This window comes from Zootermopsis nevadensis, unplaced genomic scaffold (genome assembly GCF_977971745.1).
Source record: "Zootermopsis nevadensis isolate Lab colony 2312 unplaced genomic scaffold, Znev_1.0 Znev_ptg000030l, whole genome shotgun sequence".
NCBI lineage: Eukaryota > Metazoa > Arthropoda > Insecta > Blattodea > Termopsidae > Zootermopsis > Zootermopsis nevadensis.
This window is the reverse complement of record NW_028259162.1, coordinates 4,665,763-4,684,228: the sequence shown is the minus strand read 5'-3', so window position 1 is coordinate 4,684,228 and position 18,466 is coordinate 4,665,763. Positions and strand designations below refer to the sequence as shown.

Genomic DNA, 18,466 nt, shown 5'->3' with positions numbered 1-18,466 from the left:
AATCTAAAGTATGGAGTAAAATTCAAACAATGTCAGGTTTTCTAGACAGCAGACATCCGAAAACTGTAAAATAAAAAGCCCTTTGAAGAAACATTTTTTTAATAAATACTTTGAAAGTTAGCTTTCAAAAAACAGCAGTACACTGCTTATAAATTAAGACTGATCAGTATAATGTACGTAGGACAAAACATGAAAGCACAGTGTTGATGTGTCTCATGAATTTCACAACATTACAGTATCTTGCAATGAGCCGGGATAGCTCAGTCAGTATAGTGACTAGCTACGGGCTGGACGACCGGGGTTCGATCCCCGACGGGGACAGAGGATTTTTCCTCTAGCCTCTGCGTCCAGACCGGCTCTGCGGCCCACCCAGCCTCCTCTACAATGGGTACTGGGGTCCTTTCCCGGGGGTAAAGCCGGCCGGGGCGTGATGCTGACCACTCACCCCCATCTAGTGCCGGGGTCAAGGAGGAGAGGAGCTATCCCTCCACTCATGGTGTATAGTGGGACAAACTTTACTTTTACTTTTACAATATCTTGCAAGTTCTCTTTTAGGCAGGAAATGTTCACAGATTAAGCCCCATAATAGGTACTGGATGATGCATTTCTCTTAATAATAAGAAATATCAGGCTTGTCAATGAAAATGTGATTCCGTAACCGACCTAGACTACTCTCAGTGATGTATCTGCAATCCTTAATGAGCAGTGATTGTAAGTTATGACAGCATTCTCCAACCATCCTGGAATGTAAACAGATTTTTAAGTTGCAGTTGATATTTAGTTTAAAATTATACACTGTTTAGTTTAATGTCTTACACATTAAGAAGATCTGACTTTACCTCACTCCATCATCCTTGATCCGCCAGCATCCACTTACATTAAGATGTTCTAAATATTGAGAATAGTAAGCAATTGCAAACATTGTTTCATCAGTGACTGAATAAATATTGGAGATACACAGCACACGCAGCCTGACAAAAGAAGAAACTGGTATTATTAACAAGAATCAATAAAACTGTAAACCTAAGACACAAAAATAAGTATAAAGCAATTGAGGGCTAAAAGCATGATTTGTAGTAACAACCTATTAATGGGTTACAAAAGTTACTTTATGAAATTGAGAATATTAAATAAAGAGGAACTTAATAGCTTGTATAGCTGACATGAGCATGTAGCTTGTATTTGGAGAACAATGCATGCAGAATTTGGTTGGGGATGCATCTTGAAAAGAAGTTATGTGGAAGACTAAGGAGATGGGAGTATTACATTAAGCTGTAGGGTTTTCATGGTGGTGAGTCCAAAGATGGCTGTCTTCTGGGTTGCAGAAAACAGCCATCTACATCTGGATAGATCTGAGGAACATGGGTTATAAGGATGTGATAGAGGTGCATACATCTTGCTCAGGACCATGTGCAGTGGCAAGTTTGGTATTGTTGAACCTTTGGATTTCATGCCAGGCATTTACTTAGGTGAGATTCTTATGGTAGCAAGTATGAGCTAAGGATGGTACTATAGTATCGTTTCTTGAAAGGAATTCCGTATTGTCGAAGACAGCCACAAAAACTGCCATTTAACCTTTTGGCCAAGTATGGGCCATGACAAAGATGATAAATCTGAGACAGTCATAGATATTAGGAAGTTAGACTTATTGCCTTCTGAATGTCTGAAGAAATGTAATTAGACTTTCATCGCCCAGATCCCAACATGATGTGAGATCTACTTCTTCCAAGTTGTTCTGATGGAATGTTAGAGCTGTAATACTGTCAACAGTTACCCAATGACAGTTTTTCAATGTCAGACTTCTCAAGTCCTGTGAAGTAACAGATAAAAACACAAATGAGTCTAGAAATAATAATTTCTCTTTAGTAATTGTCATTCATAACAGTTACATCTCTCAGCCTAACACTAATTTCATTGAGAAATGGGCTTTTGACTGTGTTGTACAGATAAAGATATTTTCAGTTTTATAATCCAGTCTGATAACTTGTTGATAGTCCATATAAAAGAACTCACTTTGCAAGAGACAATGAGAGGCTGTAGACATGCGCTAGTCAACCCAAGACACCCACTTAAGTTAACATAACTTAGGTGCTTACTGTTGTAGAGCAAAGGTTTAAGAAGTTTATCATCAAGCCAATTGCAATAGGTAAGGTTTAGGTGTCGAACACTGAAACAGTTCTCAATCAATACCTGAAAAGTGAACAGGATGTTGTGCAAAGTTAATACAAAATTTGAGCACGTTTTCTGAAATAATTATGCAACAGTTTTATCTTTGTAAACAGTAAATATCCCGTTTTCGTTTCAACTTACTTTAAAAGCAGGACCATTGAATTTTTTAAATACAGCTATGTCTACTTTCTTTATGATTGTGAAGTAACTATCTACAAATTCTTTACACTGTTTAGAAGTAGATCGCAAATTGAAACAATCCTTAAGCGTAAGGAACGGTAAAACGTGTTGGAACAAAATATCGTCCCAAGATAACTGCAAAAATGTGACTTCCACAGTTTCTGACGTCATTTATAACTCCAATCACAGAATATTATTTTTTGATTTCATTTGTTCCAGTCATATATGATGACTCGTCTCCTTCACAACATAAATTGCAGGTATACATAAATTTATAGCCTTCACCATTCACTAATTACGAATTTTCAGTCTGACAACTTTCTCATTTTGTGTTATATCAACCAACTTTTAAGAGTGGATGTTATTTGTTCAGACTACAACGAAATATGTTTGGTGCAAGCGAAGGAAAAAGGCATGCTGACATGATTAATTTTATCCCCTTAGGGTCTAATCCCGAGCTTGCATTTCTCAGAACGGTAAATAACTACAAATTCGAATAATATTGGCAAGAATGGGAGGTCAAACAAATGTGCTGTGCCTACTACAATGCTATCTGTTGGGTAATATATTGAATTATTCATTCGATATTAGACGCTTGACAATGCGAGATGGAATCTTCGTGGGTGGTCCGGGTAGAAAATGTGGGTGGTCTAGCACGTAGGGTACATGCTTTGTTCGGAGCTGCCTGGTTTAGAGCACCGTATGAGGAAAAACGCTGTCTGTCATGGCAACTCACGTTTGAATTCAAATATTTTGTGCCACATTCGCGATCTATTGTGCTGTTAAATAAAAGCCCAATATTATTAAGGTAGGAGTTCATAATACACTTCTTTCATAAAAGTTTCAAATGAGTACCATAAGATTTGCATGTAGGTAACTAATCGCAAATGCATCAGTTCTTCCGATTGTCCTCTTCTTTACAGTTTCGTCGGGCAATGCAAGAACGTTTGGCATCAACAACGGTTTATATTGTAGTGTTCACTACAGTACCGATTTTTGTTGTCGGAGAGAGCAGAGGAAACAATGCGACGTTCATAGGAAGGTCTGCAAACTTTAGTAATGCAAATTCCTGGTATGAAGGGGAACATGCGTTCCTTCGGGACAGATTTTCTCCAGGTGATACTATTTTATCACCACCGGATGGAAAAGGACCATACTGTAAACACCCTGCGAAATGTGAACATCTTAATTACAGCACGTGTATGGGTGTTAAACTGCCCTATGTTTCCACTACACTTGATTTAGTCGGGGATTCAAGTACACAGGAACAAATACAGGTTCGTTCTCCACTTATTATTTTCCTTTACCGTTTTTATGCAGACGAAACCTTTAAATGGGCCAAGATTGCTACCTCCCTTATGCCTTTCAAACCCTTCATAATTATTTACTTCACATAATGTATACATTAGTATCAGTAAATAAACAAAGAAAATATTTTCATGATTAGAAAAAAAGGGTCATGAATCTTGATTTCATTTTCTTATATGCCAAGGAGAATTAAATGTGTTCTGTAGTCTGCATCACTTTTCATACCGTCTTAGCATTTAAATTTCATATCTGTACTAAACACTACTGATTGTTCATCATTTTCTCCATTACTTAATGTTTGCCTACAAAATAATATTCTTATGTCCATGTGTAAAAGTAATTTTGGTTCTTTTTAAATAGCATTTTATTGCTTAAATAACCATAATGCATTTTATACTTTCAAATGTATTAAATTGTGTTACATTACCATGCAGGCATATAGGTATGCCACGCTTCTGACAATTGTTTCTGAAATATGTATGTATGTATATCTTTGCAAGCATCTCAACTTCATTGGCTTTCACTTCACAGTTCTTGAAATTACCATTTTGACTGCTTTGTTGCGGTCCTCCAGTTACCATACTGAATATTATGAACTCATCTTTTAGCTGAAAGCACAAGAAGCTGTGTGTAGTGTATATGTTGACAATTAAGCCACTTGAACTTTTAAAATTTATATGCAATTATTGTATTTCAGGAAAAGTTGCAGCAATGGCAGGGGTTACGTCACATTCCGAAATGCTGGGCTGTGGTTCAGCAGTTTCTGTGTGCAATTTACATGCCAAAATGTGAGAATGGAACTGTAGATTTGCCTTCACAGGTACTGCAAGTTAGTTTTAAAAAAGATATATTAATAATAAGAGGAAATATACACAAGTGTGCAAAGTGCTCTACACATTGGCACAGCCATAGTGCATCTACCTAGGAAGTCTCAGTCTTCTTCATTGTACATAATTATACTACAGAAATATATCTTCCTATATTCTTAGCACTATTTCCATTTTATATGGATTGATGGATAAGATTTCTCCAATTTATATTATTCTTCTGCCATACCTTTATTATGATGTTTTGTCAGCTTTTCCTGTCTTCTTATCTAGTTGAACCATCTTGTTCTGGGTTTCTTTCATTCATATTACAATTTGAATGTCTTTGTTGATATCCTCTCTTTTTTATTGTAGTTGTTTCTCTTCTAACACTGTTAACAACTTCAAATGTGAACTTCAACTGTAAAGATGGAGACAGTATGTATATGTGTGTGTTTATTTGTTTTTCTGTAAGTAAAGTAAACATGTTGGTAATTAGTGATGTAATTTTTATAGGAAATGTGCAAAATGACAATGGGTCCTTGTCGTTTACTTGATTCATCCAGCAACTGGCCTTCATTCTTTAAATGTGATGACACAACCAGGTTTCCACCAATGTGCAAGGTAAGATTGCTTCACTTTTATAAGTAGATGATAAAACCTTTTAAGGCATTAGTTAAAAGCTTCTTCAGAAGGAAATATTATTGGAAATAAAAACAACACCATAAAATGTAGATGGAACTTAGAAATATTTGTTGTTGTTGTTGTTGTTGTTTGTTTGCTCTCTCTCTCTCTCTCTCCCTCTCTCCCTGTTACATGTAGGATAAGTAGGGCAGTAATGTGTGTGCCTTGAATTTGAGAAGTATCTAGTAAGAATTTTGGCAAGAACCCCAGCTAATTTGACTGGCACTGTTTTCAATATTTTCTCCAGAGAGGTATTAAGATAATACAATGAAGTAGAAATAGAATTTATCTTTTTGGTAATCTACTGTGAAACTGTGTTGGGACCAGAAAGCGAAGACTTGTATTTAACTTTAATCTTAAAACCATAATCTTTTTGATTTGTATTATATGAATTAATTTGTTTTTGCCACTGATGATGACCTCTTGAGGTCAAAACGCTTTTGGCATTAGTGTCCTCCAAAGTGTAATCACTTTATTTGTATGCATGTTTTATATTTTATTTAACTATTAAACTGTGACATTTATGGGAATTTTACATATAAAGCAGCAGTAGGCACTGCTTAGTACTTCCCTAACATTGTTCTCTTCTGTTAATATGTTAATAATGATATTTTTAACTTGGCACTTTAGAATGATGTCCGAGAGCTCAAATTTAACACAACTGCTCAGTGTCAGGACCCTCTGGTGCCAACTGACAATGCACAGGCATTCTATGAGGCGGTGGAAGGATGTGGAATTCGATGCCAGAACCCATTATTAACTGAGGATGAGCATAGACAGATCCACCAGCTTATTGCATGGGCAGGAACCATCTGCCTTCTTTTCAACCTCTTTACTGTGGTAAATAACTTCTTTGAAACAATAAGTTATGATCTTGGAGTATTATTATTATTGTTATTATTACATATTAGTCTTATTATTATTTTGCCTGAATTTTAATGTTTGTTGAAGAATTATTAGTTGTTAAGTTTCGATGAAATTTGGTATGGAGTTGATGGGTTAATTCAACTTTATTTCCTGATCAGTATAACCTCTGCTGTACTGTCAAATTCATCCATTTTCTTTAAAACCTCCAACCTAAAAAAATTGGTATATGACAAAATATATACCTCATTAAAATTTATTCCATGTGATATTTATACTATACTGGAGTTAGATCTGGTTACACAATTATACCTGACATGTATTCAGTAAGTAAGTTATCTGAGGTAGATTTGTACAAGATTGGTTCAGGGATTGAGATTAGCATTTTCCAATGGAATCAACTGATTAAGTTGTATTGTTTCACCTAAATGGAAGCAGAGCCAGCTTCTGAGATAATATATGAAGGAAAATGTCCAAAAATATGCATCAGTTTAGATCTGTACACCGTCACTGTTCTTTGTGATTTTCAGGTTACTTTCTTCATTGACTGGCGATCAGCGAATAAGTATCCAGCACTTGTCATTTTCTACATCAACTGCTGTTTCCTAGTGTCTTGCATTGGTTGGCTGGCACAGTTCATTCCTGGTGCACGAGAGAGTATAGTCTGTCGTAAAGATGGTACCCTGAGAATGTCTGAACCCAGGTAAGACAAACATCCATGTTTATGTTTTTAACTACATTTAGTATGTTTTAGATTTTATCATGTGTGTGTGTCCATTCATATGTCTGCTTCCCTAAATAACGTTTGAGCAAAATTTTTAAAACAATTTCATTGCACAGTTAATGAGGTTAGGATTTTGGGTAATGTGAGGGCTGAATGAATGAAGAAAATACTGTAATGATGCAATATGTTACAGTGCAGGGGAGAACCTCTCCTGTGTGATTGTGTTTGTGCTGGTGTACTACTTCATCATGGCTGCTTTGGTGTGGTTTGCAGTTTTGACATATTGTTGGCACATCAGTTTTCAGGCACTGGGTAAATATTATATTTGCTGATACTTCAAACAACTTGAAACAATAAATTTAGTTTATTTTAGAATTTACATCATAATTATTACATTGGGATCTGAAATTTCACAGGTTATTTTATACGGTGTTTTCTATTTAAAACATAACCCTAATTACTACACAAGAACCTTTTCATGCACAAAATTATGAAATCAGTCCTTGTCAGGATATGCATTGCCAAATGCTTCACGAACAACAGCAAATGATTTTAAAGCAAATTAATGTTTGAGAATGAACACAAATTTTGCTTTTGAATACACCATGTTTGCATTTGCGCAGATTTTGTGCAACTGGCATGAGCAGCAGCCTAGCAACAAGGTGGTTTTCACTCAATTGTCGTGGGAGAGGTTATGAGATTTTGTTACATGGAGGTGGATCTACATATGATTTTACCTTCTTAATGTGTATAGTATGTAATATATGGTTGTTGTTGGATTGTGTTTTAAGTGACACTCTGTATTAAGCATTTTCTGATAAAACATTTGATTCTTGGTCATTCAGAATTGGTATTTACCTGGGTTACTGTCATTAATCAGAAACCTGTTAAAGCTTACAGTTTGTAATAGCCATTTTCAGTGGTCTAATTCATGGGTAAATGTGCAAGTAGTTCAGAAGCAAGTGTGTGACATTTACATAATGTACTTCAATGACATACCAGTTCCCAGCCTATTTCTGTTCCACACTGATTGTGATGATTAATAAACAGTAGTGAAGTTTATGAAGTAAATGACTGTAATGTACATATTGTACTAGTTTCATTCTGATTTTTCAGGCCACTGTAGAGGCAGTTTTTTGTGCTCACAGTGGTATTAAGTACACATATCTTATAATTATAAATCACTAGAGAGTTATGTTTAATGAATGGTTTATTTATAAAGAATGCTTTAGGAATGCTTGTAGATGTTAGATTTTGGCTTTTGTTTACAGTGATCCAGTATGAATCTTGTAAGAATAGTGTTCCGTATTGTGGAGCATACTTCAATTTTATTTTGTAATAGTTTGCACCATAATATACAATTTCTGTTGCAGGCAAAATTCAGGAGCGAATAGATAAGAAGAGTGCATATTTCCATATGGTGGCCTGGTCCTTACCCCTGGTTCTTACCATCACCATCATGGCATTAGGAGAGATTGATGGTGACAGTGTTTCCGGCATTTGTTTTGTGGGTTTTGTAAACCAGGCTGCTCGGGCAGGGTTCTTGCTTGGTCCCATTACCACAGTACTTGTTGTTGGAGGGTATTTTCTGTCCAGGAGTGAGTGTTTATAATTAATGTACAAATATCTACAGATAAACAAGCAATAAACCAAGAAAGGAAGGGGGTGCTTGAGGCAGGATAACAATATAAATTCTACCATGCTATAATGCTAAGTTCATTTCATAGTGGAATTCTGTGTTTCTCCAAACACAAGAAATGTTTAAACCTACAAGTAAATGTAAATGAAATTAAATGTATGAGGGTGTTTCAAATAATTATTTTTTATAACATTTTAGTTGTTGTGTCATTACCACCATCAATATTGCATAGTTATTTATTCATGTTGTTGCTAAGTATTCTCAGTTGTCCTTATCTTCCTACAAGTTCTCCTGTTATGTCTCTCCAGTCTTTTCTTTTGTATGTCTTCTTGCTTGTAGTTTATTCAAAATATTTATTTTCTCACAAAGGATTTTTATTGTCATCCATGTATAACACATGTCTATACCACTGTACTCTTAATTACATCACCTTGTCTTTGAATGTTTCTACAGTTTGATTCCTTTAAGTTTTATCCCTTGTTTGTTTCTTAATAATCTCATCTTTGTTACCTACATCTCTTGTATTCCATGTCAATGTTTCTGCTCAGTATATTGAAATAGGCAACTAATATGTATGACCCTTCCTGAAATGTGCTGTTTTCGAATATCTTTATATCCATCATAAAATTTCCTAAGTGTAATTTCCTCACGGTTTTTAAATTTTTAGTTTGCATGTCATAGAACCACATCTACTGTATTAGAGATCTAAACCTTGTGATAAAGATTAATCTTTGGTTATTCAGTTTGTAATCATTTACATTGTAGGTCTTGTAACCCTGGTCAGACTGAAGATCAACAGTCAAGATATTATCTCAGAGAGAGCAAATACAAAAATACGTGAGACCATAGTGCGCATGGGTCTCTTTTTACTGCTGATGTTTGTGTTTGTAATGGTGACTTTTGTGTGTCATATATATGAATTCCATCACCACATTGAATGGAAAGAAAGTTTCAGGAAATTCATCATGTAAGTCACACTGAAATATGTTCTTTCTGCACTAACAGCATGCGTTCTCAGACCTTTAGTTTTACTGTAGCATGTGTAATGAGATATTAAATATTGCTTAGGGTGGTTTTTGGTTCCATAAACATATACATCTAATTTATTACAAAAACCTCTTTGAAAAATAAAAGTTATGTAAAATAAGGAAGAAAGTTGTTGCTGTCTTAAGTGTTGCTTTACATCTGTAAAAGTTTGAATATAGGTATTTGGGAAAAGTTAATGTTAGTACAGGAATCTCGTGTATGACACTGATTATTACTGAAATTGAAAAATGGAGCACCAGCAAATTTAGCTTTAAGTGTCCAACCTTCTTTTTGCTGCCTACCTGCCCTCAAACACAAATTCTTCATGTTGTTAACATTTTTTTAACATATCTTATACTAGTGAGAGAATAGTGCCATTCAGCTTTTTTTAATGCATTTATTCCTTTTCTTCTTTATATTGTATGTTGATTTCAATTAGTACTGTTATTTAAATCAATAAATATATGCATGTATTGTATCATATTTTTATTTTGTTTCACTTTTATATATGTATGTATATATTTACTTCAGAGCTTACTGCAGAAATAATTATTACCTATAAACTACTGGGAAATAGTTTTGCTTGATGAATGATTTTAAGGAATGCATCTGTACATCTCTTGACAAGAGGGGGTTAGCATATGCATGCGAGCTAATCAGAATAGGTATCAATACCTGTGAGGCACTATTTCACTTAACTGACCTGATTTTCTCATTTTCTCTTTGGAGGACTCGCATCTGCATCCGGACAGCAGAAGTGACAGAATTGTCTGTAAGTTTGTTTTACCTCTGCAAATGATTTACTTTGCTAATGACTCTGCTTGCTTCCATAGTGTGTTGTGGTCCTTCACCTAATTAGGGTACAGACTTTACTCTGACAGATATGGGCCTTTTGTGTATTGTTTCTGAGTGCATTTAATGATCTTGTGTCACTTGCTTAAATTACATATTGGAAGATGGAAACTATGCTTCTGGTACAAGCGGGATACTTGACTGAAACATTATGTTATTCTTTATCAAGGTGTAATCTCATGATATGACTACACAGTTACCTGGCAGATAGAGCATGGTCATCTCCTGTCAAAGACCCTGTTTGCAAAATTTATAATGCACAGAGCATTACTGTATTAGCAATATCAGTATTTTGTAATTTAATATTTGTGCCATTATTTTGTAGTTTAGGCAACATTGATGGTGTAATCAGTTATTAATAATTTGTTTCTGATGTTTAGCTGCCAGATAGTCAGAAGTGGCAGTGTAGACCAAAGGCAGTGTAGGATGGATTCACGGCCAAGCCTGTCAATGCTGCAGTTGCATTTATTGGTAATGTTCCTGGCAGGTGTCATCATGTCATCGTGGGTGTGGACTAACTCCACAGTTGACACTTGGAGAAGATGTCTCAGAAGGTACAGGGAGCAATATCTTTATGTAGTCTAGCAAAATAAGAATATGGGTACCTAGGAGTAAGTTAGTGGATTCCTGTGGTTTCATATATGCATAAGGTTGTTTAATCCATTCTCAATCCCAGCAATAGTAGGAAGAGGAAATGAGAAATGATTAGGAAGTTATTGGCTCACAGCCCCTTTGTTATCAGGCAGACAAACATAAAGCATGAAGACTTTCATTTTGTAAGAGTTCCCTCTTTAAAATGCAGTAAGACCAATAATGCAAGTGAATTTTTAACAACTGTGTTTCTCTCACCATCAGGACTTTGAATAGCCAAACAGAGGAGCCAGTTAGACTTAAGAAACACAAGGTCATTGCTCAAGCATTTGCAAAGAGGAAGACATTCAACAATGTGGGCCGCCTCTCCATCAGTTTCCACAGCACTCATGAGGATCCTGTAGGCAAGTTCAATCATTATTTACATACAATACTTTTATCATAGGTGAAATAATTTTGTTCTTATCATTAATTGTTCAAAATATGTGACACCTCTGACACATTCTTTGCACAAATTTTATATAAAAATTAAGATGCCATATAAAACATAGATGTTATTAAGATCTATAAGTTTTATTTTAAATATTCGTTTGGTAAATTGAATAAGTAAAAGAAGAAGAAGGAAAAGTTATTTCTGACTCCATGCACTGTCCTATCTGTAGTATGATTAGCTTTTGAATTATGGGTATGTGTCCATAATAAATTAACATGGTCATTAAGGTGTTCAGAATCATAAGGAACACATTTCCACTCTTTTATTTCTATTTGGATAGGGTTTTGGCTAAGAATTATTTATGTTAATGAACAGTTTACAAGAATGAAACATCACATAAGAATAAAAATGCAAGATGAAAGTAATCCTCAGTAGTTTGTAAATTGAATGTAGCTTCACAGTAATGTTTAAAGTGTTTGGAACATGTTAGAGCAAGAGAAATGTTCTTTCTGCACTACAGTTTGGTGCTTTGAAGCTTCTTTTGGGGTTGAAAATTTGAATTTGTCTTTCCAGATAGGCTAAGACTTCCTGTATATACTTTCCTCTGGAAATGTCATATATGTATGAATCATATTATAAGTTCTGTGTTCTGTTTACATGTGTTACATGATAACTGATAATTTTTTAGTCACCAACTGTGTTTATTGTTTGCAGGTTATTTTCACTATATGAACTGTATGTTTAGGTCTCAGAAACCTCATGTGTATTGTTAATTCTTTGTCACTCTTTCTTATAACCTATTTTTACTTTTAAAACATGAACACAATTTGGATACAATACTGTGTAGCCTGAATAGAATATCTCCAATGAACATTGAATACTGTTTGCATTTCCTGTATTTACTTGGTTAACACATAACTCCTGACTTGCCATCCTTTCATGGTAACTGAACTTCAGTTGCAGTAATTTACAGACAGAGTCTGTAGGTTGTATAATAACTCAGTCAATAAAACAGAGCTTTTTCATTGCTGACAGTAATTTGAGGAAAAAAAATTGAATTCTCATGCACATAAGGATGCAGTTTTGCAGTAGTGGCCTCAAGAAGAGTACTCATTAGAACACATTCATGAAGTAAAGGCTCTCAGAGTAATAATATTTTTTTCAGGCTTGAACTTTGACATGAATAGTGCTGCCTCACAGGACTTAAGCTCCACATGGGCTGCAGCATTGCCAAAATTGATGACTCGACGTGGTGCCCTCATAGGAGTAGCTACTGGTTCTAACTCCAGTCAGAACCGCAACTCCATAGATTCTGAAATAAGTTATAGTGTGAGGAGGTAATGACACATACTACAGTTTGAGCAGATTTAGTGTTTAATTACAACACAGTTATAACAATAGTCAATACAATCAGTAACTCTTCATTTTGTATTTATGTGTTTTGTATGATTCTGACTGTAGACAGATTATTTCCTTAAACAGCTTAAATGAGGCGATCTTTGTAATGTTGAAGTGCTGTATGTTCTTCATGGTATGGACTGAATTCTTAAATATTTAGATCAACTTTGGCCTCATAGGGTTAAGGCTTATTAATTTGGTTTTAAAATACAGTACATTGCATTTCTGATGCTTTTTATAGTCTGAATTCAAGGACATCACTTTTATTTTACAGAGTGTCTGTGGAATCACGTCGCCACTCATTGGATTCACAGGTGTCTGTGAAAATTTCTGAAATGACAGCTACGCGAAAGGCTGCAGCCACTCCTATGCCTACAGCAGCTGCTGCTACAGTATCTGGCGGTAGAGGCAGAAAAACACGCAATAGGCGACATAGGAGAGAGTTTGGACGTAGTCGAAACAGCCGAGTGGGTCCACTCTTTGTTCGCAGAGGTAGCACAACATCACAGGAAAGTCAGCTTGGAGCACAGGTGAGTCATCTGTGATTGAGATTCATTCAAGATAGAATATGTGTATGTATTTTTGTATATAGTAATATTTATGCATGTATGTGAAGTCTCCATGTCACAAGCTTTTGTGGTATTACAGATCCTGTCAGCTCTGACATTAGCCAACACAAATATCCCATCATTTATTCCAAATTTAATGAAGAGGAGAGCTGGTAATGCAGGTCTGGACAGTTCAAAAGTCAGTCTGCCATATGCTCTCCCAGGCCAAAGTCTTGATTTGAGCGAAGATGAGCAAAATTGCGATGAGATGATCTCTGGACCAGTCAAGAAATTTGATGTTATCCTACATGGAGATGCTAATGAGATGCTGTTAGAAGTCAGCAACAAAAGTGAAGGTGAGGTCAGTGATGGGTCTGTGACGGAAAATGAGAAAGTAAGAATGCCAAACAGTTTGAACACAGATGGATGTAATGGTATGAATGATAACTCAGGTAGCAAAAGAAAGAGTAGGAGGAGCTTTGAAATGGATGACAATGTAGAAACCTGTCATGATAAAACTGTCAGCATGAATGACAATGAGAAAGCTGGTGATAGTTTCTGGAAACCAAGTACTGAATTGCGTTATGGTCAGAGCAAAAGTGTAGACAACAACAGACACCGAGTTAGAACCACAGAGACAAAGAGGTGTAGAAGTGACTATGGAGATTTTAGAAACAGGAACATACCTGATGAAGAGAAATTATATCTTACCGAAGAATCGGCTGATGAACCTCCACAAAAAATGAACTTCAAACCATTTGTTCACATTGCAGGTGTTTCAGATGGGTCAACTTCATTTTGCCCAGAGTTGTCACATCTAGCCACTTTATCCTCTCATTCTGGTATATCAATTGGCAGTCCACACAAGGTCATAACAGTAGCACCCTGTGATCAGAGTAACAGTGGGAACAGCAAATCAGTAAATGCTTGTGAAGTTGGGACTCAAACTTCACTGTCAATAGATTGTATTGAAATGCAGGAAAGAAGTCCAACACACTCATCACCACTACCACGAGGATGCACAAGCCAAAGTACTCAGGTATCTCCACCTTCATCTCGATTGTCTGTTCCTCCTCCAAAGCCACAGAGGCACATTGCGATAAGTCAGTCTCCACATGTAAGTAAGATTACTGGTAATGTGTCATCCAGTCCAGCAAGTAGGGGACTAAACTATAGTTACAATGCACATCAGTTGGTGAAAGAACTTGCAGAGAGCTATCTAGTGGGACCTCCAGTTAGACCAGAAAGGAGAAAAAGCATACAAGGAAAGGATATTGCAAGAAGTAAAAGTGCAGATGGCAAGAACATTGAACTCCAGTGGAAACCAGTTCTGTTATAATGTTTATATACTTTTGTGACAGTGTTTACACAAAAATATGTAGGAAGGCAAATACACCGTCACAAAGCAGGGGCAGTTTTCAGGCAGGTATGTACCTCAACTTATATGAAGATTATCTGGATTTCAGAGGGTAATAATCCTATATCTTCATCTTATCTTGTATTTAGATACCATGAAACAAATGTCACAGATCCAAATAGTCTTCATTATATATACTGGTTGACCTTTGTACATGATACTTAAGTTGATTATGTTAAGGTTAGGCTATGTATGCATTTTATGTATATCACATGTAGCTGTGCATTTTTATAGTCTTATGACATATTCTATTAATACAAGAATTGGGAGATAATAGAACTTTAAAATAAATAAATGACAACAAATTTCCATGAAACCCTTTATTGTTCTATTACACATTTTCATCCCATATTAAGTAAACAAAACTACTAAGTACATCATAAAGTACAAAATATATTACATTGCAACTGTAAATATTAGTCCAAGATTTGATTTTTCTTTTCATTTTTCAGTATCAGTTTCTTGTTGCTACATTGCATACACAAATCTATCAAAAGAGGCTGCAGTATAGTTTTCTGAGATTTGATACACACATGAACTGGCAGCTGTATTTAAAGGTATTTATAGGCAATTTAAATTGTAATTAGGCATCAAATATAAATGGATAGCACCAAAATTTAAAAAAAATATATAAAAATAGGCCTCTTGGAACTACATTATTGAAATGTATTGTTCAAAATTAAAAACTTTGGGGCAGAAACTGTCTAAATATATACTGTGGGATTGGTGTGGTATAAACAAGTTATTCTTGAATAGAAAAATGAGTATCAAAATATTTAAAGGATTTGAAAGCAAATCCTGTCAGTTATTTTCCTATAAAATGTTAAAGCTTAACATAAGCTTATGAAATCCCATCAGTACAACTAACATAGAGTGTAATTAAGTCTTCATAAAAATATTCTCTTTATTTCTCAGTGATCAAATCAATGTTCATCTGAAAGAAATCCAAAGTTATGACTATCACATTGACCTAACTCAATCAGATTCTGATTCTAACTAAGTGGATTTCAAAGTAATTTGAAACAAAGTAAATTATAAAATAGGATGGAACAGCAAAATTTCTGCATGTGCAAAACTTAAATATGTGAACAGAATATCAATACTGCCATATGTAACTGCAAAATGTCAGCAAGGGGTTTTGTCTTTATTACATATTTTTCTTTAGGACCTTTCACAGTGGTTTAGCAAGAAACTAGAATCTGTGTCACCGTTAACCAAGTGTATAGTATGAGAATGGCTTGGAAAATCAGATCAAAGACTGTATTTACAACAGACTGTTACAGAGCATTCTGTGAAATCCTTTATATACACATCTCTTGATGAATGCAATACACAAATTTCATATCTGTAATTAACACTGGTTGCATTTTGAGATGGCATCCAGAAAAGTGGCACATGTGCTCAGTATTTTATACATGAAACTGAAGAATCCATGGGAGTTATTTAAATATTGTGACTGTCAAGTTATGAACTCAAGCTGTTTGGAGAAAGTGGCTGACCATCTCTCAGACACTGTTAGCTTTCAAAGTGTTAAATCTGTGATTTCAGGTATAAATTGGGTTTTAGTGATGATGAGACCTCATAGATACTTTGACAGTTGAATTTTAATTTGTTTTAATGAGGAAATCACATGTCCTATTTGATATTCTGAGATGAATTTCAGGTAGTCACATATGCATAACAAAAATTATCCCATTACCAGGATTACTAATGTGGGGGGGGTTTGGACTGTAGCAGTACCAGTTCATAAGCTCAAGGCCATTGTTTCTAATCAAGTAATTACTTAGACAAAACAGATTAGTCTATAAATCTTTTGTGCACCAGAGTATGAATGGAATGTTTTAGTATACTAGATCCTATTTCTTTGACTATGTATTTGAAGTTTTTCATACTAAGCTACAACATTGAAGTACATTACCACTGCCAGTGATGTTATCACATGCCATGTTGAAGGTCATGGTCACCCATCTTTGGACTTGAGTCACATAAGAAACAAGGTACTGCATTATTGCTATTGGAGTTGAGAACAAATGACTATTTCACTACCAAAACTGACAGACACAAATATAATATTCCATGAACACAATTTATACACATTTTTGATTTTGTACTTTTATAAACTATGAAAAATCTTATTTGAATATGAAGGCTAAGACTTTTTAGTATAATTACTTTTCATTAATAGTGCATAAATTTATGGTCTCCATTAAATTACATAAAGGTATAGTAACTATAAGTGATAATACTGCATGTCAGCTGACACAAGGGGGTTCTGACAATGCTAAATCACAATTTGTATCACTGGTTTTATGGATTTTGTCCACTGTTTAGGATTCAAAACAGATCTAGTTTTCAAAACATGTTCTGTTCAGAAAACCAAGATAATGGACAAGTCCAGAAACCCAGTAATACTAATTCGCACAGTGTTTTCACTACCATTCTGATGAAACAGTATTAATTACACACTGCTTCAATATCATGCACAATAAAATTCCCATTCTTTCCCTAAAATATCTTTATCAACCACCTTTACATTAATATGTTTCTACTCAATGACCAACTGTTAAATGCTCTCATAACATTATAAAATTATTTTTGAGGGTGACTGAATACTACGTAAAACAGTCAAACCCCATGCATATAGAATTACAGTGATAGAAAACAAAATTCATTTTAAGGCCCTCACACCTGTTTAATTGCTATATCAACAAAACACTGCACTTTGTTACATCCCTAACAACAAATCATAATTCAGCATTTCTTCATGACATAACATATGCAGTTACTTAATCTTGCGACGTTTGCTTCCCTCCAATTCTTTTTGTACTTTCCCTGAAATAAATAAAGCAGAAAATATTTGTAAAAATAATATCATAAAGCCTGTATGTATTTACTAGGGTGAACAATCCTGTAAAACAAATTTAAGTTGTAAACATGTTGCAGTAAATGTGGACATATGGCCTTCATAACAGTGCTGTTTTTGCATACCATAAGGCCAAAAATTCATCAACAGTTTTACAATGTCAAAAACATTATCCTATTTATACAGTTTATAAGGTAAGATAATAGGGTAATTATCATCTATTATTATTCTGGATTTTTAAACTTCCAAATGAGACTACTCTGCCTTTTTGTGTTATGTAATTGTAAAGCTTCATAAACAAATCTTATAATTACTCAGCTTTTAAATTACACATTTATTGCTAGTTTAAGTAGTTGATATTTCTCAAGACAAAGGATATTTTTAGTTTTCAATTAATTGATACTGATAAATGTTGAACCAGTTTAAAATTATAACTGTCTGATGACCCTAAAAATGTAAATTTACGTTGTCAGTATTGAATATGTTAAATAAGTACAGGTTTTACCCCATTTTGCTTTATTAAGAGTTTCTCCAACGATGTACAGGCTTGCTTGCAAGGACAGAGAGACTAAATAGAAAATGATTCGCTGCCACCAATTAAGAACGTCAAGCACAGGATATACCCAAACACCAGACTTTGAGAAAATCACATGAACCCTGAAACAAGCAATATGATATTATAAAAATAAATACACAAGTATAACAAAATCAATTTCACATATAATCTGTCAGACATAGTAAAAGGAGACACTACATCATTAGGGTTCCAGTATAAACTGTTACCATTACAAATTTATATTACTGTAAGGAAACTGTAAGCTATTGGTCAGGATACACAAGTATTTTCTAAAACACTTTTACAAGCTTTGCCATAGCACAGGCAGTTAGACACCGGCTTCTCACCAAGGAGGCCCGGGTTCGCTCCCAGGGATGTCCATGTGGGTTTTGTAGTAGACAAAGTAGC

The 18,466-nt window shown here is 34.9% G+C and overlaps 3 protein-coding genes across 5 annotated transcripts in view; 1 reads left to right on the top strand and 2 right to left on the bottom strand.

Moving 5' to 3' along the window:
• Window positions 1–81: 81 nt before the first annotated feature.
• On the bottom strand, window positions 82–2,778 carry LOC110830368 (F-box and leucine rich repeat protein jetlag). The gene is given in 6 exon segments (XM_022065197.2): window positions 82–613; window positions 616–740; window positions 840–971; window positions 1,653–1,810; window positions 2,014–2,190; window positions 2,311–2,778. Coding segments are annotated over 6 exon segments (849 nt in total). The 5' UTR covers window positions 2,521–2,778; the 3' UTR covers window positions 82–566.
• On the top strand, window positions 2,536–14,944 carry smo (smoothened, frizzled class receptor). Of its 2 annotated transcripts, none has more exons than XM_087358514.1 (14): window positions 2,536–2,609; window positions 3,273–3,626; window positions 4,355–4,477; window positions 4,980–5,087; window positions 5,778–5,987; window positions 6,542–6,714; window positions 6,929–7,047; window positions 8,109–8,333; window positions 9,140–9,341; window positions 10,633–10,806; window positions 11,108–11,247; window positions 12,442–12,613; window positions 12,949–13,204; window positions 13,323–14,944. In XM_087358514.1, exons 2-14 carry the CDS (start codon window positions 3,285–3,287, stop codon window positions 14,559–14,561), a joined length of 3,483 nt encoding a protein of 1,160 aa, XP_087214640.1. In that variant the 5' UTR covers window positions 2,536–2,609; window positions 3,273–3,284; the 3' UTR covers window positions 14,562–14,944. The 2 variants fall into 2 exon arrangements, with proteins under 2 accessions (XP_087214640.1, XP_087214639.1); XM_087358513.1 differs by lacking the exon at window positions 2,536–2,609 and adding an exon at window positions 2,928–3,157.
• The window catches only part of LOC110830369 (androgen-induced gene 1 protein), a 6,226-nt gene continuing 2,704 nt past the window's right edge, over window positions 14,945–18,466 (bottom strand). For both annotated transcript variants that reach the window (XM_022065234.2, XM_022065224.2), the window contains exons 4-5: window positions 18,008–18,159; window positions 14,945–17,471 (exon numbers count right to left, since the gene is read on the bottom strand). In XM_022065234.2, the coding sequence (XP_021920926.1) occupies window positions 17,422–17,471; window positions 18,008–18,159 (202 nt within the window). In that variant the 3' untranslated portion in view covers window positions 14,945–17,421. The remainder of the gene's footprint in view (window positions 17,472–18,007; window positions 18,160–18,466) is intronic.